Below are 26029 nucleotides of genomic sequence, written 5' to 3'. Positions count from 1 at the left end.
AATAGTCTTCCACTTGTCTGTGGATACTATTGCACACCATTAGCTTGCTGCAACAGTAAGCACAACAAAACTGAATTGTTTGTAGCAGAGCAACATTAAAGTCAACAGGAATAATGCAAGCAAATCATTTGCTTTGAGGAACCACAGATGCAGTCTGAATCCCAACAGTACATCAAATTTCTTATTAATTTAAAAAGAATCTACAGAAGCATTGTTATTCAGATACATAATTATTCAGGTGACAGTTTGAAAGGTTAGATCCTTTACCAGAAGCTAGCAGACACTGATTTTGTATTTATTAAAAAAAAAAAAAAAAAAAAAAATTCTATTCAGTCTAGAAATAGTTTCAAGAGTTAAACAATTTAGCCTTCTCCCTTCTCTAAAAAGGAGGTTGCTGCACTTCACCTTAAAGCCTGTGAAGAACATGTGGTACAACATTTTGTACTTTGATTTCAGTCCATCCAGCAATCACTAATTTAAATGTACAAATTTTATCCAAATATGGTTCATACATTAGATATTCCAAAAAAGGAGGGAGGACAGATGGATACTTGTGTTCAGTTAAAGCTTTTATTAGCCATTTTAGCTTTTCCTCACAAAAACTTTTCAGAATTCCTGTAACAGTTCTTAGAATGTCAGAGTAGAGAGTTAAGAAGTTAAAGAAAAAATGAGTAGCAGCAGTTTAGCAGTAATTTCTCAGAGCATTTGACTGCAATATGTTTAGGCCTCCTTTTTCTCGAGTAAAATTTTGTGCAACTCATCTGCATCCTCACTTGTTTTCACTCTTATTAACATAGTGACAGGGACAGTGGAATTCTTCTCATCAATTGGTGGATTGGGAACACAGACTATAAGAACGTTGTTTTTTCCTGTTCTTGTGCATGGCATCTTGGGCGGAACCAACACGTTCAATAGTATGTTACCTGCATTTGTGAGAAAAGAACATATTAGGTTAAACAAATTATTGGTATTGTAAGAAAATTTACATATTAGTAAGCTTACAGAGGAGGAATTTAAGCTTTAGTATGGAATGAGGGATACTCCCTTCCCCCACCATTTATATTCAAGGGATTCTCCCACCAGTAAGGGTTGTAGGTATGCTTTTACTTTAGGATTCCTTGGGGAAGCAACAGCAAATTGGTATGGTCCGTTTCATTCAGATTATCCATTTGTGTGCAAGTGGCAAAGCTTGCAGATGTGATCTACTACAGCTGCTGGAGATGCTCTTGTGGGGAGAAGACAAAGGAATTGTTTCCCAAATATCTATTCCTCTGCTATTTCTAAAAGGATGCTTCACTAGTGACCCAGAGGAGATGAAATTCATGGGTACTTCATCAGATTCACTCTGCCACTGCCAGAAAGGCCTCAAGTGGAAGTACTGACCAACTGGCAGTATTAGACAAGTTAAGGTCCAAGGTTAGGCCTCTGTTCTTCTGCCAGTAGAAACTGGGGTGTGTTGATCTTTGCTTTATAAAATACTTGGCTTACCTACAGAGCATCCATAAGGCACCAGGGGCCTACATCCCACCTCTTAGCCAGAGGTAAAATTTCAGTGATTTGTAGTTCACGGGAAGGAAAGAAATGTGAAACCTTCCCTCCAAAAAAGTGAGAACAGCAAAAATAAGAGAAGCTGGAGGAACAGTGTTAGGGTGAAGAGCACACGTGGGATTTTGTTTTTAGGAGGGTGAAGTGTCCCTATGACCAATTTAAACCTCAGCTAAATGAGGAAATGCAGCACACAAACCGAAATCTGAGTGTTCACATTACGTCTATATAAACATAGCAACTACTATTCCGAGACATCAAACAGAGTCCTTAAGCAGTAGAAAAAAACTGCACTAAACATACAGGAGCTGTTAATATAGAACTGGACGTGTTGTAGTAGAATTAATTTTTTATGGCTACCACTGTTCATTCATACAACATATGCTGGAAATAGAATATCAATGTTATTTATAACTCAGGCATAAGTTAACATATTAAACTACTAAGTGATTTTAAAAAAATCACATTCAAAGTTAGTGCTGTATTAGAGTAGTTTCAAATTTAAACTCAGCAATATGCATAAACAAAAAAAAATGTTTTAATAAACCTAGGAAATAATTCACAAAAAACTGTAGTAGTGAGTATTGGGAGAGGGGGGAATTCAGTCTTCCATTGTACCATACCGATTATATCTTAGAGGTTTTCATGCACCAGAGCTCAGCAGCACCCTACATGCTGCAATTTCTAGTGTACAATCTAATTCAGATCTCAATATAGAAGGCCACCCAATAACAAGCCCATTCCCTATCCCAGATGCAAAAGTCCTGATTTCTACCTCTTCCTAGTGCCCTAGTAGTCACAATTTATATCAAAATCCCTGGAAAACCTTATTGAATTAAGTTTAAGCATCTTTGTGGGGCTATTGTATTAAATGAATGATTTATATATTGTGGTGGTCCAAGATTGTAGGTAACCTCTCTGGGGGGAAATATTATGTGAACAGTAGAAAGTGATATGAACTTTAAAGGACTTATGTTTTTATGTATTGAACAATATACCAGACAGGAATGGATTTTTGGGACAGCGTCAAGTGGTTTGCCTGGGGAATCTCTAGGGGGAGCTGAATGCAAATTCCCCACCTTCAGTTATGCAAAAACCCAGCCTTTTGAAGCTGTGCCCTGAGGATAGGACCATTATCTGCTGATTAGCTGTTCCCAGAGTCTCAAGATCAAAGACCCAAGCCTTATAATGGACAAACTAATCCATTCATTGATGTGCTAGTTCTGAGCTAAGGCTGTTACAGACTTATAGCCATACAAAAATCCCCTAGTAGGATCTGAAGGACTGACTCCTAGCGGAGATCCTGTTGCAGTTGGGAGGTAATCTCTGGTAAAAACTTATTAGCACGTGTGCATTTTAAAATTATTTTTAAGGTTTTCTCTCTAATGCTTTCACCTTACGAATAAATGTGCTTGTTTATAAAGGGCTGTGTAGTTACTTATAACGGCTGGCAATTACTGCTATTCATAGCCTTCAAAGCAGAAGCAAAATGCAGATGCTGGCTTGTTTAGGCAAGCTGGCTTGCTGGGAATATCACAGTGTAGGCAGAGAGAACTGTGCAGCCGGTCAGGAGGAAGACACATGCAGGTCTCTACCTAAGAGGTGACGGCTGAGGAGCTGGCAGCCTAGGGTGGTGCGTTTAGTGGACCATGAGGGGGAAAGCTGGTGCAGTTGCTCTGAACTGTGACTGTGAACTGATAGTATCTCTTATTTGAGTACTTATACATATTGAGCACACAAGAGATACTATCAGTTAGTTACAGTGAAAACACTGGATCCTTTAGAAAAGAGCACCAATGTAGATTTCACTATAGAGCATTATCAGGACCAGCAAGACAGACTCAGAAGAAAGTTACATACCTAAATTGGTGTCTGCTCGCACCAGCAGTTGAGTTTTTTCATTTCCTGCAGGTTTTAAATGCAGCGTTCCTACACCCTTTTCTTTAAATTCATTATCTTTTTTGTAGAACAGTTTGCACCTAATAAAACAAGTCAGACAGTATAAACAAATGTTAAAAATCTCCCAGATAATACATAATGGAGGATTTTATCTACAGTTAAAGTCCTTTCAATAATTTAAACCTGACCATTATAGAATAGAAAAAAAAAAACCCTACAAATGTCCAGTCTCCCAGACCACAGCAAAATACATTATTTAGGTTCTTACTGCAACTACCCAGATGATAGATCCCATAGCATGGGTAAGCTGTCTATATTAATGTTGTTTCAGGAAGAAAATGTGTCATTTTGGCTTTAAACTGTTGACTCAACTACATTTGAAATAGTCTCAAAAAAAAAAAGTGACATTTTGACTCTTAAAATGCTTTCAGTCCTTTGTTATAAGTTAAAACTTTATGGAAAATAAGGCTATGGAAAATTTGAATAGTTCTGGAAGTTTTATGAAGATACTGGGCTTGTCTACACTTACCAGGGGATCGACGAGCGGCGACTGATGCATCAGTGGTCGATTTAGCGGGGCTAGCAAAGTCCCTCTAAATCGACTGCAGTTCACTCTTCCGTCGACTCCTCTATTCCATTGGATAGAAAAGAGTAGGGGGAGTTGATGGGAGAATGTCTCCCATCAACATTGCGTAGTGTGGACCCCGCAGTAAGCAGATCTAAGCTATGTTAATTTGAGTTACGCTATTCACGTTAACTCCAATTGTATAGCTTAGATCGAATTTTCCCTGTAGTGTAGACAAGGCCACTGAAAACTTGACAAGAAAGAGCTACCTAAGTCCCATTCGGTAAACAGCTGTGATAGCTGATCTTATTCTTCTCAACAAAATAAAATCAAATATGCAAGAGACTGTAGTTTCAAACAAGGACACCAAGTTATGGTATACGAAGTGAAAGCCAAATGACCATATGTTATATAAAAAAGACCTGAGAAAAGCAGTTAAACAATACAGATTTTAATACATAAAACTCTTGATCTTTGTTTGAAACGCTAATTTTACTGCAAAACTGGGGAAAAACAACAACAACAAAAAAAGCGATGCGGTCGCAAGTTAAAAGCGTAAGAATAGATTTTAGTAGGACCACAAAGCAAAGGGTTCAAAAATGGGAGAGCTGAACTTGAAAATATTAATGGTTAAAGTCAAAATCCCAGTGTTTGCAATATACTAAAACAAAACGTAGAACCCGTTATCCTAAAACAAGATCTTGTGTACTTTGTAAACCTTGCTTCAAAATATTTAAATGTAAAGCCCCGATCCTGCAAAGATTTAATATGGTACATACTTCACTCACATGAATAGTTCCTTTTATGTCAATGGGACAACACACATGCTTATAGTTAAGCATGTAAGTAAGTGTTTGGAGCATCAGGCACTAAAACTGGATTTTAATTAAACACTTCTTTTAATAGGCTTAAAGTCTGAATTCAAAGCAAATTTGGTTCCATATTAACAATGAAAATTTAGACTTAAAATACCTTAAATATTGTGAATTATTTCATATACACACCTAAATTTTCAAAAACAAGTCTAACTTTACACTCCTATGCCCAGTCTCCTCTGGGAGGGATATTCAAAAGCACCTAAGTGACTTAGGAGAACAAGTCTCCAACTTCAAATTGCAAAACCTGATGGAGGAATATAGCTGGTCAAAGTGTTTCAGCTTTCTTGAGCTGTGGAATTGCAATATCAGAACGTGGTGTTGGTTGTGAATAGCGCACAAAGTTTTGCTCAATTTTGTTTGAACATGTGTTGTTCTCACAGTAAGGATGTTAATGAGGCCCTAGACATTCCACATAGATGAACTCAGATGAAACGTCACAGAAAAAAAAAAAAAAAATCTATGTAAAATCTAAAGTTCTAACAATTACGAAACTAAAAAAAAAAGTACGAAAACATCAGTTTCAGCAATTTAGGACTAGAATAGGAAGAAGGTACAGAACTTGCAACATGTAAATAAAAACAGCGATTTCAATTAAAAAAATTAATTTATATCTATTTTCTTTTTTAAAAAGTCATGATTTTTATTTACTATGGCTTGTAAACATTAAAAATGACCACTCACTTCTTTGAGTAGAAGGCATCATCTTCTTTTACCTCGTTAACGACTGTTTTTGGTGGCTCCTCCTCCTCTTCATCTCCTCCTTAAACACAGGAATGGTTTAATACAACCCAGAACAACGTTATGCAGATACCACTTATTGTTTCTTCACACTGTATTATTGATAATACACAAACATACATATTGAGAGTGCACATATACAGTCCCGAGATTGTCAAAAAATATTTTAAATTGATTTGTGTCTTGGAGGTAAGGCAACTATAAGAAACCTTCTGTGGTCAGTAAGTCTAGTGTTTTAATAGCTACACCAGCTAAATGAATATGGAGATCAGAATGATCCTAATTACATTTTTGGAAGTTTGAATAGCAGCTACTTAATTATAAGGTTGGTTTTAAAACGACAACAAAAACAACCCAGGACTTTTTTGGTTGGGAGATTTAGTTATAAAGTAAAGAGAGATTCATGAGTAGTTTTTCCACCCCACCCCACCTCCCCCCAAAAAACAACCACCCAGGTTATATGGAGGGCTTGAAAAGTATTCTAGGGGTAGGTCTTGGGGGAAGGAGAGCTACACCAATGATATCAAGAGACAACAGCTTAAAAATGGGTAAGAGCTCAGCCTCTTTCCACCCCCCACACTTGCTAGGAATTCTACCAGGAAGCTGTGCCTGCCTCTGCTGCTACTCACAACTTTTCTAAGCAGTAGCAGAAGGAAACTGACAAGATCTTTGGTAGTTTTACTGCTCCCTAAATACTTATGAACAGCAGCAGTGAAACTGACCGGAATTTTATTCATTTCATTCTGCAGCTGCTTGACAAAGCTACTGAGTGCTGCAGTGGGGCTGAAACTGCCTGAAGACTTGAAGGCTTTAATGTACCACTGTACAGTTGGTTCACATTCAGAAAGACCAGAAACTTAGTTTTGTTCAAAAGTTTACATTCCACAGAAACTGAAGTTTTAGGGCCTTTCCCCACCACACTTGCAAGGGAAGCTACCTCCCACTCCCCACTTTAAAAAACAAAAAAAAACAAAAAAAAAACACACACCTAACTAAAGTCCTAGATTATGTAATTTTTATATAAGCACAGACTGAAATGGTGTGTACAAGCAAATAGAGTTCCAGCTCCTATATTAAACTTCAAAAGACAGCCACAGTGGACAGGGGTTACAACGGAAACATTTATAAATATTTTCACAGTACTAATCACTAGTCATTTTATTCCAGAATAAGTAAGGGATAGGGATCCAAGAGTACTCCAATTACCAACTTCACACATTAAATTATTATGCAAAAGTGTTATTTTATCAGTATTTGACAGTGCTATTTAAAATTTAGCACTGTTATAAAAATGACACAATGGACCACACTATGTTTGTGAGTTATTACTTATAATTATGTGGAGCAGTGTTTAAAACAGATAAAAGGGATCCTTCCTTTAAGAACGGGGTGGGGTAGTTTACAGCCCCTTTAATTAGATATGCAGGTTCCAGTACAGTTAAAGTTACATTTGGTTTAATTTGAGCTAGAGATTACAATGTAATTAAATTTCATCGGTGATTATACTTATCACATTGCAGGGAGAAATGTGCACTTTTTAGTCATATACTAGTCTGACGTATTAGAATATATCAACAGGGTCTGGATTACAAATTTGGTTGAAATTTTGGATGAACACGAGTCTAAGATTTCAATCATAAAATTTCAATACTTGTGTAGGCAAATTGTTTATGTAACACTGAAAAGATGCTATTAAAATGTATAAATCCAACTAAAATTTATAGTTTCTTACTGTCATGACAGCAAGATTGAGAAATTCAAGATTAGAGGCAAAGTTCTGCAATCGTTCAGTACTGAAAATACAAGAGCAAAACGGTGAATAAACCTATACAAACCCTTGTTAAGCTTAATAGCTCACTACAAAGCAGCCTTGGAATATTAAGTTATGCCCCAACATTCAAAGCCTATCATTAGTAAAAGTTCAATTTATCAAAAATCAATATTTACCTTTATCCTCACTACTTCCACTTTCTGTCTGAGCTTCCAATACCCTGGTGGAAAGCGTGGAGACAGACTTGCCCTGCTTTGCATCTTTTCCAAATACACCCGAATTCCCAGGGGAGAATGAAAAACTAGTTAGTGTGCCAGAACCAAGTGAACCCAAAATAGAACTATCAACATTCTTGCCAAAATTAAATGAGACATTTGATGCAACTCCTAATGGTGATTCTCTGTTCTTTTCCGACGTTGATTCAGTTTTCTTGTCTGATTCATCCTCAGTTTTGTTGCTGTTAAACAAAAAAGTTGATCCTTGCTGAAGTTTCGAAGTCCCAAACGTAGGAACAGACTGAGTTCCAGTTGTTTTGTTGCTTTCATTTTCAGAGCCACTATCACTACTGCTTCCATGATGTTGTTCAATGCTTGCTAAATATTTCTCATAGTCTCTAAATATGGGTGTCAGATCACAAAGTGGATTTGTGTTTACATGCTTTACTATCCAGTCACGCACAGAACAGTTTAGAGCTGCTAACTGTTTGTGATAAACACTAGAGCTGCACATTTTATTTTGAGTGTAACCAGAGGATGAGGATTGTGGACTGCCACCATTAGCTTTTGCGCCTGAAGCCTTTTTCTCAACCAATGTGGTGGTGGGACCATTTGATGTCACGGATCCTATTGAAAAAAGTAAGTAATTAAAAAAAAACAACAGTAATCTGGAAGATATACAAACTTTGAAGAAAAGTGTATCAAATCATCTACGTTCTTGCTCAATTAATCTGTGAGCTCAATTTAATCTGTATCACCACAATATTTAAGGCCTGAGGGAAAAGGAGAGGTGGAGCAGTACAAGTAAATAGACAATGCCTTAAAACAGGCCCAGTGTTTGCAGTCTGGAATTTCAAAATTGTATGGATAGTGATTAAAGGTAAGAGGCAAAAATTCCAAAAAACAAAATAGTACAGAAGAATTAACAAGGCTAAACAAAGTACAATATTAAAAGAAAAACAAAAAATATAACAAGCAAAGTGTAGAAAAGTACTAAGGAAATACAAAGGAAGATTCTAGGTGTAGGTTAGTTTTCAGTCACTTATCTGCTGCATCCAACATGATTAGCTAATAAAAACAAAAAGACCCAAGCTATTACAAGTTTAAGGATGCACGTTTAAAATCAGGAAATGCAGAAGTTACATACACAGCAATATTTACTTGGCTATCTTGCACAACTGCATATTTCACAATATGTTATACATACAGTAGTTATATTCATCTTCACACACAGGATCTGAACCTGTTCTCATTGAAGTCAAAAGATCTGTCATTCACTTCAATGAGAGCCAGATCAGTTCCTTAAATCAGAAAGGCAGGAATATAAAATACTGAATACATTCAGTACAGGCAACTTAACTTTGCTTTTGAACAACTTTAGCTTTTATATTTTCTCTCTTCAAGAGAATCTAATTGCCTGTTTTTAGCTTTAATATTGAAAAGGTTTTCAACTGAACTTTCCCACCTTACTGCTATTTGCCACAAAAATTTTCTGCAAAGCTTGTAACAGGGCAGCACCTATCTGTAATAATTATACCTTTACAACAGAAAAAGCTATTTGTAAAGTTAAAAAAAAAAAAAAAAAAAATCTAGAATTTACAATCTTTTAGAATGTGGCAAAAACAAATGCTGCAGCACTAAAACAAATTTTACCAGATAAATTTACCTTAATGAAATACAAAGATTAACAAGTTGTCCTATGCCACTTGTTTTAGAGCAACCCGAGTAGTAAATCAAATCTTGTTTGAGCAGGAATTTAGAGGGACTCCATAGTAATCTCACAATGGGCACTGGGATTAATTTTTGCTTAAAACATAAATGAACACGTTCAGGTTTGTTTTTTTTTAAATTGATCATAACTCTAAATAAAGGCATTAATCAGGGCAGACTAAGTCCATTCTAAATTTCAAGCATTAACCTAAGTTACAGACTAGAAATGGTGAAAGTTATTTTAACAAAAAGCATTTCACTCTTCTGTATCTAACACAAGGGATTGGGGGGGGGGGGGAAGGTTACTATCCTTCTGTAACTGTTCTTATTCCATGCTTAGCGTGTGCACACCCCTGTACACAGTCATAGGAAATTTTCCCTTCAGTGCCACCTGTTGGGGCAGGTCAAAAGCCCTGTGCTGTTGCACACCACTGTCACCCAGCTGCTCCAGAGCCCCCTCTGTTCCTTTTTGCCTGACAACTCCAATGCAGGAGGGGTAGGAGGGCAGGTTGTGGAATGTACATGTGCAGCATATCTTGAAGAACAGTTACAGAAGGTTATTAAGCATTTCTTGAGTGATTGCACATGGGCATTCCACTCTGACTCAAGCTGTAAAGTAGGAGGGAGAATTGGAGCCTATGCATACACAGACTGGAATACAACTTGTCCAAATTTAGCAGAGTCTCTAAGAGTCCTGAGTGATGGCATAATTGGATGCGAAGGTGTGCACCGAAGACCAGACTGCTGCTCTACCACTGTCCTGGATAAGGACTTGTACGAAAAATGACACTGAGGCCTCTTGCAAACTTGTAGAATATGCCGTTATTTTGCTCAGTGGAGAAATGCCAGCCAGATCAGAACATACATGAATACTGGAAGCTATCCACAATAAAATTATTTGTGAAGAGACTGGGAGATCTTTCATCCTGACTGCAATAGCCATGAATAGTTGGGTTGACTAACGGAACTGTTTAGTCCTGTCTAGAACACGAGAGCTCTTCGAATATCTAGGGCCGATTTGCCTGGTACTGAAGTTAGGCTTCCTTGCAATTACCTGTGAGTATCGCCTTTGGAGCAGTGTTCCCTTTAATTTTTCCCACACATGTGCGGAAAGAATTTAGTTATGTGCACCAATATGGAGGTGATGTGTGACGCAACCTCCATATTGGTGCACATAACAAAATTCATGCGGCAGGGATAGGACTGATGGGTTTGGAGTGTGGAAGGGGCTCAGGGATGGGGCAGAGAGTTGGAGTGCAGGGGGTGATGACTCTGCTGAGGGTGCAGGAGGGGTGAGGACGCCAGCTGGGGGTGCGGGCTGGGGTGAGGGGTTTTGGGTGCAGGCTGCCCCGGGGCTATGGCGGGGAGAGAGGACTCCCCCCAGCTCTCTCTCCCCACAGCAGCACTTGGTCTTCAGGGGATAGGTGCCTCTCCCCCAGCCGTGGCAGGTCCAAGGGTGGGCTGGGGTGCCTCTTCCCCATCCTCTACAGGTCTGGGGGCTGGGGCCAGGCGAGGGTCGCCTCTCTCCCCTGGTCCGTGGCAGGTCTGGGGGAGGGTCGCCTCTCCCCGGGCTGTGGTAGGTCCATCCACAGTCCGGGCCGCCAGTGACAGTCTGCCGCTTCGGGCTCTGGACCCCAGGAGAGCACAAAGCAGCGGACCGTCCCTCACCGGCAGCCCGGAGGAGCAACAGCAAATCTGGACTCCTTTCTACCTCCTCCACCCCCACAGGCAGCCGGCAGGTGCAGAGAGAGGAGCCCTCAGTCGGCCGGCTGAGATGAGTGAAGGGGTGGAGCGGAGAGAAGCCCTGGAGCTGGAGGGCCCATAGGAGCGCAGGGGAGGGTCTGGAGAGGAGCCAGCGCTGTGGCCGCTGGGCCACAGTGCAAGTGAAGTGGAGCGCCAGGCTGGGCTTGGCCGCCGCAGCAGGTCCCGGGCTGGGGGAGAGGCATCTCTCCTAGCCGCAGCCCTGAGAGCCTGCACGGCGCTTCATAGGCTGCTTCACAACCACTCAGCTTAGAGGGAACTTAGCTCTCGAGTCTTTTTAAAAAATGGGTGTCATATTAGCGATCCTCCAGTTATCTTCAAATCAAGCAGCTTCAAATCACAGGTTACATGCCACAGTCCTGAGATGTAACCTGGCATGCTGGACTATGTATGTGCATGAGGCCATATGCCCCAGGAACCTTATACAGTTTTACACTGTTGTGACTGGATGAGCCTTGAGATCTGCAACAAAAGATCAAATTGTCTGGAACCTTGTGTCCAGAAGGAAAGCCCTGGCTTGAGCAGAATCCAGAACTGCTCCTATAAACTCCATCCTCTGAGCTGGAGAAAGGATAGATTTCTTTATGTTGATCAGCACACTCAGAGCTTTGAAAGTTGACTGTATGAGATATATACCGGACAGTATCTGAGCCCCGGACTCACTTCTGACTAGCCAACTGTCCATGTAAGAGTAGACTTTTACTCCTAGTACATAGGTACCCCATCATACATTTTATGAAAACCCGAGGAGTTGCTGACAGGCTGAAAGGCAGCTCAGTGAACTGGTATTAAGAGTGCTTCACTACGAATGTGACATTTTCTGTGACATTGATAAATTGTCTCATGAAAGTAGGTGTTTTTTACATCGAGGGCAGTATACCACTCTCCAGGGAGGGAATGATGGAAGCTAGGGGGACCATGTAAAATTTGTTGGTGTAAGACCTCTTTGCTTTCACGATTAGGAAATAACAGGAATAAAACTGCGGAACCTAATTTATGGCTCCTACTCGAAAGAGAAAATGAACCTCCTGGAGAAGGAGCTCCTCATGAGAGTAGTCTCTGAAGAGGGATTGCGAAGGAGGAACAAAGAAATTAGAGGCTATATCCCACTTCCACAGTGCTTAAGACCCAACATCTGAGTAATCTGGGACCAAGCATGGAGGAAGTGGACAAGGTGATTTGTGAATATGGGGGGAGACTGAATCTGGCTTCCTGGAAATTGGCATGCTGTCCTTGACCGACCTATCAAAACACCAGTTTAGCACCCCCCGGATGACTAGATGGAGCAGGCGTTGATGCAGAAGCAGGAGGAGGAGGAGGTGGTCTGCACCCTAGAGTCCTTCAAACCATGGAGTTTAGAGTCTGTTTATTCTGAAAAAAGTGAAGACTCTTCAAAGGACAAATCTTGTGTTGTTTATTGGCCTTCTTCCGGAAGACCTGAGGCCTGCAGCCAAGAGCTCCTGGTATAGAAACTACAGAAGCCATGGTCCTAGCAGCAGAGTCCACTGCATCTAGTCCAGGTTTCAGCAAAGTTCTTGCTACAAATTTCTGCTCATCAACTAAAGAGGAAAAGAGAACTCTTGCCTAGTGTCCTCTGGCAACATGTTCCTAAACTTTAATGTGGAGTCCCAAATAGTAAAATCATAATGTCTCAAAATACCCTGTTGGTCAGCAATTCTGAGTTGCAACCCTAAACTTTTCTGCCAAATCTAGTTTTTTAGCACCCTTTCATTTGGGGGCTGCCACCTGTTGACTCTGCCATTCCCTTTCATTGGCCACTGACACCACCAGAGAACCTTGGGGGGAAGGGGGGGGAACATGAGCATAGATATTCACATCCCTGGGAGGGAACATAATATTTACACTCAGCCCTTTTTGAGGTGAGGAAGGGATGAAGGGGACTAACAGAGTGACTTAATGGGCTCCAAAATTGCATCATCAATAGTTAAGGCCACCCACAGAAGCTCTGTGGTGGCTAAAATATCATAACGTAGTGGGAGGACTTCTTAACCAATCTCATTCACTTGGATCCCCAAACTTGAGGTCACCTTCTTCAATAGCTCTTGGTGAGCTTTATAATCTTTGGGAGGGGGTGAGATGCCGTCTGAGGAAGTGGCCTCATCAGGAGAGGATGATGAAACTAGCACAGGCTGAGTCTGCTGCTCCTCTTCCGCTAGCTGTCCAGCAGGGTCCTCCTGAACTGCCTCTGTCTACTCACCACTGGGCCCACTACTGGACTCAGGAACAGGTGGCAACTTGTTAGTCATCTCCCCACACCTCCGATTCAGAGGAGGGTGAATCACCACCGGGGGGGGGGGGGTGGAGGGAGAAGAAGAGAATGCTGCTCCCAACAGTGCTGCATCAGTAAAGCGTGTAGAGCAGCCAACTCTGCAGGCTTACCCTTTGATGGTACTGATGGGTGTGAAGACTGAGGCTCACGGTACGGAGAATTCTGCACCAATAATATACTTGCACCCCTCTGTCTGCTGGTACCAGAAGCGTGGTCTCCTGCACTGCAGGGTATACCAGTACCGACAGGCTCACCAGACCTCTCACTGCCACAAATGTATCCTGTGTAGTGGGTACCGAGATGTTCTCTGAATGCTGTGGTACCGCAGGCGCAGAAGGCGCCTGTTGGGGCCCCAGACTCGATGGTACCCTGCCTTGATACCAGAATTAATGGCGTTGGTTTTGGTACTACCAGTGAAGAAGAATGCTTGGATTTTAGCTGCACTGTGCTCTCCTCCCCATGCCTAGATGATTTTAGTGCCAGTAACCACCTTCTCTCGGTAGTCTGTTCAGATATCTCATGCGTCTTCATACACACTGGGGAGGGTGGGCGGTTCAGGGTCAGAGACAGCATAGGAGGTACATTCCTCCCCAACGCCAAAGCACTTGGTGTAGAGTCCAAATGGCTAGGCTCTGACGGAGGTCTCAGGGAATAACTGGTGGGCGCATCACTAACTGAATAAGGTATGGGAACCATGTTTGTCTTGGGAACTATAAGAATAGAACAAAGGTATATAAATAACCTTTGCTCTCTCTTTTCTTATCTTGAGCAGGACCTTTGATATGAAAGGAACTGAAGGAAAGACATAAGGAGACCCGTATTCTAATGAAAGAGAAAAGTGTCTGAGAATGATGAGCAGAACTGGAGAACTGGGAACATTTCTTGTTTTTGGCCTTGGAAAATAAGTCTCTTTCTGGGACACCTCAATGCAGAAATATGTTGTGGAGAACACGGTCCATTTCTCATTTGTGCATCTGCAAAAATTTCCTGCTGAGGGTGTCTGCTCTGGTGTGTTCTTGGAAGGTAGGCAGCTGGCATGCTAATGCTGTGCCAAATGCATCAATTCCACAGTTTCACTGCTTCAGCACAACCGGATGGTGATCTTGTTCCTCCTTAGAGATTTATGTAAAACATACATGCTACGTTGTCTGCCATAATCTTTATGTTTGCCTCTGATCAACCATAGCAAATGTGAACAGGCATTCCAAATCACTCTGAGCTCTGATAGGTTGATATGCAGTGTTGATTCCAAGGGGGAGCATTTACCTTGAACCGTATGGTTGTCTAGAATGAGCGCCTCAGCCCAGTAAAGATGCATCTGTTGTCAGTATCAATATTGGAGGTTGTGGAGTGAAGGAAACCCCTACGCAGACATTCTGTGGAACTTGCCACCATTCGAGAGTTTTTGACCGTCGAGGGCATCGACAGCAGTTTGTTCAGTCTCTGTTTGGTGCATATACTGCTTTGAGCCATGCTTGAAGGCAACGCATGTGGAGTCTTGTGTGACTTATTAAAAAGGTGCCTGCCACCATGTTCCCCAGTAGTTGTAGGCAATTTCTGGCTGAGGTCTGAGGGCTGGCCTGGCCTGTGTTGATTAAGAAAGTTAAGGCGTTGAACCTTTGTAGTGGGAGGGAGGAAGGCTTTGGCCCTTCACTGCATCTAGATAGGCTCCTATGAATCCTAGATTATGTACTGAGTCAGAGTTGATTTTTAAACATTCAATTTTTAGTCCCAGCTGCATGAATATATTTATAGTATTTTGCGTGGCCAATAGGGCATCAAAGGATCATGCCTTGAGGAGGCACTGGCAGTCATCTACATATGGATATCACAATTCCTAGTTTGCAAAGATGTGCTGCTACCACAGACAGGATCTTTGAGAACATCCTTGGTGCAGATGATAGGCCGAATGGAAGTACCTTGTAGTGAAAATGGTCTTGACTCAAGGTGAATCTCAGAAACCTACTGTGGAATGGCTGGATCACGATATTTAACATCTTGTAGGTCGAGGGCCAAGCACCAGTCTCCCTGGTCCAGAGATGGAATTACTGCTGCTAATGTAACCATACTGAATTGTTGTCTCTTTCCATATCTGTTGAGTGATCTCAGATCCAGAATGAGTCTACATTCTCTGTTCTTTTTCGGGACCAGGTAGTATTTGAATCGAAACCCTTCCCTCTGTGCTGACTGGGAACTGGTTCTACAGCACGAGGTTTAGGAGATGGTTTATTTCCTGACTTAACAGTTGCTCATGAGAAGGATCCCTGAAGGGGGGGGCGGAGAGGTAGGTAGGTAAGTAAAGTGGATGGAATTAACCATTGGAAATGATTTCCAGTACCTACTTGTCTGACGTTATCTTATTCTTTTTTGACAAAACTGGGAAAAGGTGGTATCCAAAAGGATGTAAATGATTTGAGTATTGCAACAATTGATAGTGGGGGTGGTAGCTCGGGCCCTCGACCTATGCATCAAAACTAATGTTTCAACATTTATAGTTGTGAAGTTGAGGTTTGGGCAGTTGTCAGCCTTTGTTTCTGCACCCGTTGTCTCTTCCACTGGGGTTCCTAGTATGTCTGGGGTGGAAGGAACTGAGCAAGCTAGGATCTTTGTGATGTCTGAGATTTGCTGTATTTCCTTTTCTGTGCAGGTGTATAGATCCCCAGAGAACACAACGTGGCTCTGGAGTGTTTTAGTGTGTGGAGGGATTCATCTGTTATTCCACAAAGAGTTTGAATCCTTTGAATGGAAGGTCCTCCACAGTCATTTGGACCTCTCTTGGGAGGCTGGAAAGGTGAAGCCACAATAACACTGCTGTAGATATGGAGCCGGCAGCTATCTCTGCCACATCTAATGGGGTGTATAATGATGTTCTTGCTAGAAGCGGATGCTCAGCGATGATGGCTTGGCATGGCTCTCTCTGATCATTTGGGTGATATTCAATGGAGACACTGAGTTTCATATAATTTATGTGATTGCTAATTATCAGGCCCTTGTGGTGAAATACAATCTTAAATTGTAGGGTTGCTGATGAGTACAATTTCCTGCCAGATAGGTAGTCTTTCTAGTCCTTGTCATCTGGTGTCGATTTATGTGGTGCTGTGTGCCATGTTCATTTACAGCATGTACCACAAGAGAATTTGGGTGTGGATGGGAAAATAGAGTCCACATCTTTAGAGGGGACATAATATTTTTTATCGGCCCTTTTACATGTGGGCAGTATTGTGGCTGGTGTTTGCCAGATGGTTTTGGCTGGGTCTAGTAAGGCCTTGTCGATAGAAAGGGCAGTATCAGCTAACGAGGATGTATGCAGGTTGTCAAGCAGCTTGCGTTGCAATTCCTTCCCTTCTTCGAGGGGGATCTGAAGTGAGTCCGCTCTCTCTTGGTAAGTTCCTGAAACTGTTTGACGTCATCTACCATGGTTGGTGGCGGAGATATAATGGCTTCATCTGGAGAGGATGAGGAGATGTTTGTTGCTGGAGTAATCTTGTCCAGTCTGCTTCTTGGTCCTCAAAAGTTCCTGTTCCAAAAAAAAAAAAAAAAAAAAAGATCCGGGAGTCTAGAAAGGGAAACTGAGGGAGATTTCCTCTATCCTGATGTGAGACAAACTCTTGAGATTCTAGAGAACTGGTATCTATAGGTTACCCATGGGACCCAGTACAGTCACTGGGGTGGTGAGAAGAGTATGGCTGTCCATACCAAGTGGATAGGCCTTGTCTGTCATATTGATACTGTGGCTCTGTGACCATTTCTAGGTGACTGGTCTCTTGACATTACCCTGGGGAGCTTTGCACTGAGACTGAATATGTATCATAGTCATCCTCCTCTTCTTCACTAGATAGACGTGGAGCAGACAAGGAGGCTGATGGTGAATGGTCTTGGTACCATGGGGAATTCAGGGGATCAAGATGTAGTCGGTACTGCGGTCATGCCAGCACCAACAAACGGGGATTCAGGTGTTTCTGAAACCAATAGGTCTTTGGAGAAATGGAATTCTTGTGATACTGTGGTAGCAATCAGTAACATTAAAGTCTGCAGAGAGGGGACCATTGTTGTCAAGGGAGTCAACCGTACCTGTAATCTTCTGTGGTTTGATAAGTGGGCAGAAGAAGGTGCTCTAGTCTTTTGTGTAGTGGAGATGCTTGGTACCGAGGCTCTCCGTGACTCCAGCAGTGCCATTTTAAAGGAGCTAGTGTGCGCTCTATCACTCCTCTCCTCGGACGGTACGGACGTCCCTGTGCCTGTGCCTTTCAGGTCTTTAGGCTTACTGGCAGTACCTGTACCTGAGGAGCCTATAGCTTCATGGGTATCCAATCACAGTTCTGTCAATACCGAGGTGGACGATTTTGCAAGGAATCTCTTTTTCCTGGTCAATTCTTTAGTCTGGAGACTTGTAGCTCTCTTTTTTGAGAATCACCAGATTTCCTCTTTGAGGCCACCCGAGTGTGATGTCCTGAGGGCACCAATGGGTGTATTGGGAACTATTGTTCTACGGCGGTCCAAGTGAACTTCCCATCATGAGGAATCGAAGATTCAGTTCACGTTTTTTTCCTACTCTTGATTTTAATTTCAGGCAGAAAGTACACTTCTGTGGTACCTGACACACTCTGAGGCAACAAATGCCGTGTGAATGACTGTTACTGACCAGAATAGCTTCTGTGCAGGAGAGAGAGCGTTTAAACTCAAGGGAACCGGCCATGCCCCTTTTCGGGTTTCGCTTCCCAAACGGGAAGAGATGACAAAAATCAGTTATGGACCGGGAGATAACTTTTCAAACCCCATCCCCCCCAAAAAAATTTAAAGGAAAAAGGATAGTATTACTATAACGTAAACTCTACTAGTTATAGTATCTACTGGAAATATAGTTCAGAAATAAATTGTCACTTGGGCCTGGTCTACACTAACCCCCAAATTCGAACTAAGGTACGCAACTTCAGCTACGTGAATAACGTAGCTGAAGTCGACATACCTTAGTTCGAACTTACCACGGTTCAGATGCGGTCCACACGCGGCAGGCAGGCTCCCCGTCGACTCCGCGGTACTCCTCTCGCCGAGCTGGAGTACCGCAGTCGACGGCGAGCGCTTCCGGGATCGATTTATCGCGTCCAGACCAGACGCGATAAATCGAACCCGGAAGTTCGATTGCCAGCTGTCGAACTACCGCGGTAGTGTAGACCTGGCCTTGGACTCTGCTAATGCTTCATTACAGGCCAAAAGTGGTTGAGAAGGAACTCGGGGTGGATGACCCATGCAGCGCTAGATAGCCTCGAGACAGAGCACAAGACAGGGAGCGCGCATATGCAGGACAACCGGGCACTGCTATCTAAAATCTCCAATCTGAGGCACAGGAATGTGGATACACCTATAGTGGAGCACCCATACCGACACTACTCGAAGATGACCCAATCTTTCAAAATGAAAAGTTCCATCTGCAAAGAATTCAATCATAAATGATCATTTTGGAAAATGGTGGTTATAAAGAGAAAGTTTTACCACCTTCACTATAGTAAGCATGACCAGTGCTGGCTATTAAGATGATGTATTCAACAGTGCCCTTCAAGGAGTGTTGAAGATTGGCAGTTGTTTCAAAGTCTGGATCAAGGTTTGTCAAGCATAATTTTAAGAAATTTTAAATAAAGTGTCATAACACAATGTATGAAAGTCTAGTTACTAGGATAGTTTTGCAGTACAATATGTTCAAATAGTGTAAATGCCAAGATTGTATTTCCAAGGTAAGGTGTGCATGTTTACAAAATATTGGAAAAACACTGAAGCCACAAGACCTGTGTGCTGGAAAATATAATCTCAAAATAAACTGAACGAGTACCATAATGAAGAGCCTAGACTAGGATGAGTATTTTTGTTTGTATACAATCTATATTTAAAATTATATATCTTTATACATTCTAAATTTATCTTATTTATAAAACATTCTCTTACTGATTAATTCACTATACCATAAAATCATACAGCTTTGGGAATCAATTATCCTGAAGTCTGCAGCTAAGATGTCCATAGCTCCACCTAGGGTTTCTAAGGAGCAAATAGCAAAATTTGTTTTAGCTCTTCATTCAAGGAAAAATGTAAAGGATGACCCCACCACCAGAAGGAAATAGGACACAAGCATTATGAAAACCCAAAAGTTGTCAGTTTGACTCCAGAAAACTAGAGCCAAAAGTATTTTTATACAATATACAAAAGACTGGATTCAAATGTAACCCATCATCATTAGTTCAAGTTTGCCTATAGGAAGCTGCAGTACAGAAAACAGTTTCAGATTATTGTACTGACAGATTTTCAGTAGTTGTCACAAGTTATTTTAGAAAACAATTCATGATTCTGGCCACCTGATTCTATATTTTAACATTACTTCGAAAACACTATAAAGAACACAATGGCTACATTAAAAAAAATGGAAAATTCCCTTTATGGTGAGCAATCCACAAGTATTTTAAAGTAAAATTTCTCAATGTGCTCAGTTCGATTTTAAGAAGATTAGCAAGGTGTTTTATACATAACAAAATTAAAAAAAATAGCAGCTTGAAAGTCATTTAAATCTCTTCCCTTAAGATCTAAACACTATCTGATCCATCTTTCAATAATGAGAGTTGCAACTGAAGCAGTCACATCTGATGGGTTACTTTCACTGAATTTTATTCCTCTAAATTGTGGAATTTAGGAAAAATGAGACACATTCAAAATGAAAATTAAACTACTTTATCAGTAGGATTTCATAAATTTGACATGCTATACCATGTTTCAGTCTTCCATTCCCAATCATTCTTTTTTCAGAAAGCCTCTAACTTCTACTTAATCTATTGCCAAATATGAATTAATTTGCAAATTTCATATTTGGAGATCAAACTGAGTATATGACTTGCCTTCCCACTTGTTTAAAGTGTTTGTAAGAAACCCAACAGAGAAAAGAGTTTTTTGAAACTTTCTTTTACTGTTACAATGAAAAACTGTCACTTAAAGTTTGGACCACCACTTTAGCTTAAACAAATAATTAATAACTTTGTAGACTTTTTTTAATTGTATGGCAATTTCATTTAATACAAATAAAAGTATTAGTCAACTTACCAAATGCAGGCTGTACTTCAGAAGCAGTCTTTACACTAGTGAAAGAGGGAGTACTAGAAATACCACTGCTTCCATTCGACAGCCCTCCTAAAGGCTTCATTTCTGTACCATTACCAAATCCAGTGAAGCCACCACCTCCTTTTCCAGAAGGTAAAACAAAACCTTTAAACCCTTTAAAAGCTCCTCCGTTGTCAGACTGAAATAAAATTAAAAAAAATACAACCAGTTACATACACCTCACCCACAAAAATTCTTTCATCTACTTAGTACTAATCAAACACCACTGCACCCCCCCCCGCCCCCCCGGAAATGAATGGTACCGAATCCCTACAAATAAACAAAACAAAACACAAGTACTATGTTTCTGTAGTTTACTACATTTGACAAATAAAAATCATTTTCTAGCCACTCTATTTACAGAAATCAGACCTCAATTTCCTTCCAGTTCATACATGCTTTGTTTTCAACAAATGTTTATAATTACTGTACTTTGGCTCAGGCAACTGACCATATGAGTACAAAGGTACATAACTAAGTTTAGCAGAATTCTATTTTTTTTTTTTAATTTCAACAGATCTTATTAGTTTTAAGCATTTTTAAAAACTATTTAAATTTTCACAGTTGTCAGAAATTGGGGAACGGGGAGGTCAGACAATTATTTAGTGACAGTAGACGCTGATTCAAAAATGTAAAGCTCTATAACTATTAAAACACAAATTGCCAACATATATATACACAAAATAAATATCCTTAAATCAAACAATGTTTTCAAGTAACATTTTCCTTACTTTGCCTATCTGTAAATATTGAGTATTATTGACAGAAATATATTTGCGTCGGTGCGTGCGTATGGCGAAACAGACGTCTATCGACATTTACCAATAAAAATCTAATCCTTCCAAGCCTATATATGCACCTCATCTTGAGAGGATCAGAAGAGCTCATACAACTAACAAAATGCTCAGAATAGGAAGACAAATTTGAGAACAAAATCTGCAGGACTAGTAATGAATGAGTAGGAAAATGCCCTATTTTAAGAAGTACATGTTGTACAGTATGTGGAAATCTGGCAGGAAGACATGTTAGTAATTAAACATTGTACTAGCATTGTTGATAAACACAATTTGATCTACTTCCACAGCAAGAATGTATCTTGCATTAAAGAACCATTAACTTGCTTTGCTGAACACATGGAAACCTATAACCAGGGCTTTGGAGCGGAGCCCGGAGCTGGAGCACAGAGCAGCTCCGGAGCAGTGGAGCTGCAGGTTTTTGCCTGCAGCTGGCTCCGGAGCTGAAGCACAGCTCCAAAGCCCTGCAACTACATGATAATTTCAGATAAAAACATAGAAAATATATTTCCCACACATATACCTTCTGCCTGTTTCCAGAAAAGGTCTCCAGAATTTTTTAATATTGGCAAAATTCAATGTATTTTTTCCCCTAACCTCATCCTCATAAATGGCTGAACTGTTTTGGCTGAAATTTAGCCCAAATGGTTAAAAGTTTAACAAAATTATAGCAATTGAAAATAGGGTATTTCAGGAAATGTCTGGTAACTTTAATAATAGGCAAGTCTATCAGCCTTCCTCTAACAAACACTAAGTTATTGTTAAAATCTCCAAAATGTTCCCACTGTTGGAAAACTGAAGCTATTCAAATGCTTGGTTTCCTTGGTCTTTAGAAATGCTAATTAGTTTTCTATAGTGCAAATTCAAAATGTTTTAAAGAACTTTCATCTTTTTTGACCATGGCATTTATACTGTCTATATCCCACTCCACCCTTCTCATTGCTATGTGGACAGTTACTGAAAATACCTTCTGCAGCAAACATGGATTCCTGTATTTGAACAGTGTCCACTACAGTACCCTTAAAAAAAGCTTGCTATACAAGTTAAATTACAGGGGAAATGTACAATACATAATCATCAATAGAGCACAAGTGGCACATTTTTCAGTATTAAAGATTGAGAGTCTAACTATATTAGTCTTAAACGTTACCTCAAACCCAACATTTCTGCGCTTTGCTTTCTTAATAGCTCTGTTCTTCAGGACTTCTTCACTAGCCACTGAGAAAGTTCCCACCTGTAAGAAAAATACAAACTGTGGAATGCCTGGTGAGGGTCTGAACATGCAGGGTCAAAATACCCTGGAAAGAAACCTACTAGTGGTATTAGTCTTCTGCGTCCCAGCAGTTGTAAAAACATAAGAATGGCCATACTGGGTAAGACCAATGGTCCATCTAGCCCAGTCACTGTCTTCTAACAGTGGCCAATGCCATGTATTTTAGAGGGGAAAAAACAGAACAGGCAATCATTGAATGACTTATTTCCTGTCGTTCACTCCCAGCTTCAGTAACAACTACTACTACCAACAATAAGATACATTGCCAAACTCCCAGAGGTCAAAGGTTCACAAATGAAAAGTGGAGAATAAAATGGATAAAAAAAGGGAAGAAGTGTGTTTTTATAGTGGAAAAGAAACATTGATTTTATGAGCATTTATCTTATGAATGACTAGTAATATGAACAATTTTTCTACTGTCCAAGTGATCTTTCTGCTGCCAAATGTGACATCAATCCTTCAGCTGACATTCAAGCAACCATACAGATTTGAAGAGCCTGAGTGATTTGGCAGCAAAGAGATGCCAAAATAGAGAAATACACTTCTCTGAAAGAAAAGAATCAGGCACGCTATATAACATTTGTCATCACTCACTATGTACCATATAGCTGCTCTTTGATTTCATTTTTATTATTGTAAATGAATGACTTCAGAAATTCAGCTTTTTGAGAACAGAGGTTACACAATATTGATGCTGAAGAAGTAAATCCCAAATAATTAGCAGCTGCCTGCATTACTACTCTTGGCCTGTTAGATATAGATTGGTGATGACTTATGATCGCACAATGTTCTGCAAGCTGTTGCATTTGTAAGGCAAAACCTGACCACCACCACAGAATAAATGGAGGACTTTAATACAATTTGTTTTAAAAATATATTGATAACTTTAGATTTCTCTCATTTTCTACTGGCCTAAGTTTTCACATTTTGAGTACTGCATAAGCTAGTATAACTAAGCAAAGTGTTCCAAGTTAAATAACATAAAACATATAATTCTGAGATTAGCCCATATAGAAGCTAAGTGTGATTCGAACAGAAGTTGGCTTTATCTATGAAGCCTCAGTAATGGCATAGCAGCCCACCCAGTGACTTCTATCTGTATCTCAAGCAGTAAAAGCAACGGTCCCTACCAAACCTGGATAAGTATTGTAAAAGCTCTTTTACTTCACATGCATCTTAAGAGCTCAAAACCCTTAAGCATTCTAACAAATTCATGCGTCTGGGTTCCCACTATAAATTTAACATCCTCTACTCACTGCGAAAGGACTTGGGCTTCTGAGGAGGCTAGTTCCCTTCCTGTAATTCTAGCGACAAAGCTAGAGGGGTGATCAGATTAAGGTCCCAGGATTTCTTAAAGTATTTTTTGCAGCCTACATGGCACACCCAAGACCAAAATTCAGCCTTTTTTTGGTGTGATTTATCAGCTCCAGGAGACCTTGTTCCTTTTATCATGACTGAATACAGTCTTCTCCAAGACCAAAAGGAAAGTGAAATAGCTAGTGAACCCCATAATCTACATGTATCAGTCCTATTTGAATGAGTGTAATGCAGGAACTAATCACTGTATGATACTATTAAAAAGTAGCCTCTGAAAAGGACTTAAATCAGGACATGTGAACTACTATTTTGTCTTCTGCCCTAAAGAAGTTAGAAAAAAGGAGAGTGTGTTACGCCAACATGAATTCATTTTAAGCTGTAAATTAATAAGCCATCTGAACTGTTCATTTTCTTTTTCAACAGTTATAGCAAACAATTAACTTAATTGCTCAATACATCTTGGGGACTGTGATGGGATATATACCCCATCCTGGCATTGAAAGGGTTAAATGTGGGTCTGCAAAACCAATTAACTGACCAGGCTGCACCTGGAGGACAGACCAGCCCTTATTAAAGATAAATCCCAGCTCTGAGATGAGCTGAGTAGTTAGTATAAAGAGAGGAAGTCTGGAGTAGGAGGTGGCAGCTGCAGTCACTGTTTAGGACTAGGGGTGGGGGGAGTCAAGGAAGAAGTCCAGGGGGAGAGTTGGGATCCTCTCAAGTAGAGAAGTCTGACAGGAGACCAGGAGAGAGACAGAGAATACTGGGTGGTGGAGCAGGCTCCAATGGTGAGGAATCCTGACAAAAGGGCAGGATCTGGAATTCCAGGGAGTGTACTCTTTGAGGTGTTCAGTGAAGAAACAGAGCAAGAGAAACATAAAAGAAACATGAACGGTCAAGTCCATGGAGTGTGAATTTGGTTTAAGTTTATACTTCTGGTTGGGGATTTACTGGAGGATTCCAGGGGAGAGCCCTGAGAGTCCTGGCCTTGACAGAAGGGTGAACTAAGTGAGAGACCAGCTGACAGGCTACAGTATAAGCAGGACAGCAGCAGCAAGGAATCAAAAGGAACAGATTTTGCCTGCTAGTTACAGGGTCTGTGAACTGGAACCCAATGTAGTGGGAGGGCCAGGATTCCCCTAAGAAAGGCATAAGCACAACTAAGAGCCCTGAGAGAAGGACATTGAGGACCACAGGACCCACAGTTGGGAGCTGAAGACTCTTTTTTAAGGACACTGGACTGTTCTTCTGGGGTATGAGTACAACTAATAAGTGGGACTAAAATATGACATGGCTGGAGGGCCGAGCCACAAGAAGAGAGACCATGGCTGGGCTGCAGCAGCTGTTGGCAGGGGACATTGGATGAGGAAAGAGCTGCTATGCATAGCTGCAAAAGGGCACACCAGTGGTGAGTCAACCCTTCTACAGGGGCCTTTTATTACTCAGTAATTTTTCCAGCTTGATCTTTAATTTCTTGAGCTTTATCCAGTTTTACAGAATTAGTGTACATCTCTCACACATACTTGTTCTATACCTCATGGGAAAGACCTCACTGTTGGCTGTCACAGGCATTTTATTATCTTGCTAGGAAATGCAAAAAAATCCTTTACCTCCTCAGTTTCATCCTCCTGATCCCAATTTCTGTCAGTCAACTCCTTCTCTGCAATTCTCTTTGCCATTTTTCCACACCTGTGTAAGAGTTTCAGTAATCAGCAATTTGTATTAAAAGTGTCAAACTGATTTTAAAAGGAACCAAAAGTTAGTTAGAACTATCTTCAATTTGTATTAATAAAAACAACAATGGGAAATTTGAAGTTTTATACCGAAGTCATGTAAAATTGGAAATCTGAATGAAGACTTATGCACACTGGAGCCTCAACTTACAGCATGTTACATCACAGAAGATGCACAATAGTTACTATTTGACCCTGTTTAATCATTACTACTATGACCATGCTGCTTTGCAAATCACATGTTCTTATATACGAAAAAGCAGTTTCGTTGCATCTAAAATATATACTGTAGGAGACCTGCAGAATTTTAGGCTAAATGTAAGAACTACTGATGAGTCAAGACTAAACATGCTGCCCTTTTGAAACCAAATTACGGAAACATTATTTAGGAAGTTGGGAAACT

At 40.6% G+C, this 26029-nt stretch overlaps 1 protein-coding gene across 1 annotated transcript; it reads right to left on the bottom strand.

Annotated features, from left to right (window-relative positions):
* Positions 1-578: 578 nt before the first annotated feature.
* NUP50 (nucleoporin 50) lies at positions 579-25580 on the bottom strand. The gene is made up of 7 exons (XM_065417639.1): positions 25504-25580; positions 22454-22537; positions 20453-20648; positions 7573-8238; positions 5569-5647; positions 3406-3524; positions 579-923 (listed from the first exon to the last, which is right to left on the bottom strand). Exons 1-7 carry the CDS (start codon positions 25570-25572, stop codon positions 721-723), a joined length of 1416 nt encoding a protein of 471 aa, XP_065273711.1. The 5' UTR covers positions 25573-25580; the 3' UTR covers positions 579-720.
* Between the last annotated feature and the right edge of the window lie 449 nt (positions 25581-26029).

The sequence above is a fragment of the Emys orbicularis genome, chromosome 1 (genome assembly GCF_028017835.1).
Source record: "Emys orbicularis isolate rEmyOrb1 chromosome 1, rEmyOrb1.hap1, whole genome shotgun sequence".
Classification (NCBI taxonomy): Eukaryota; Metazoa; Chordata; order Testudines; family Emydidae; genus Emys; species Emys orbicularis.
The sequence above is the reverse complement of the archived record's forward strand: the minus strand, read 5'-3'. Positions and strand labels throughout refer to the sequence as shown.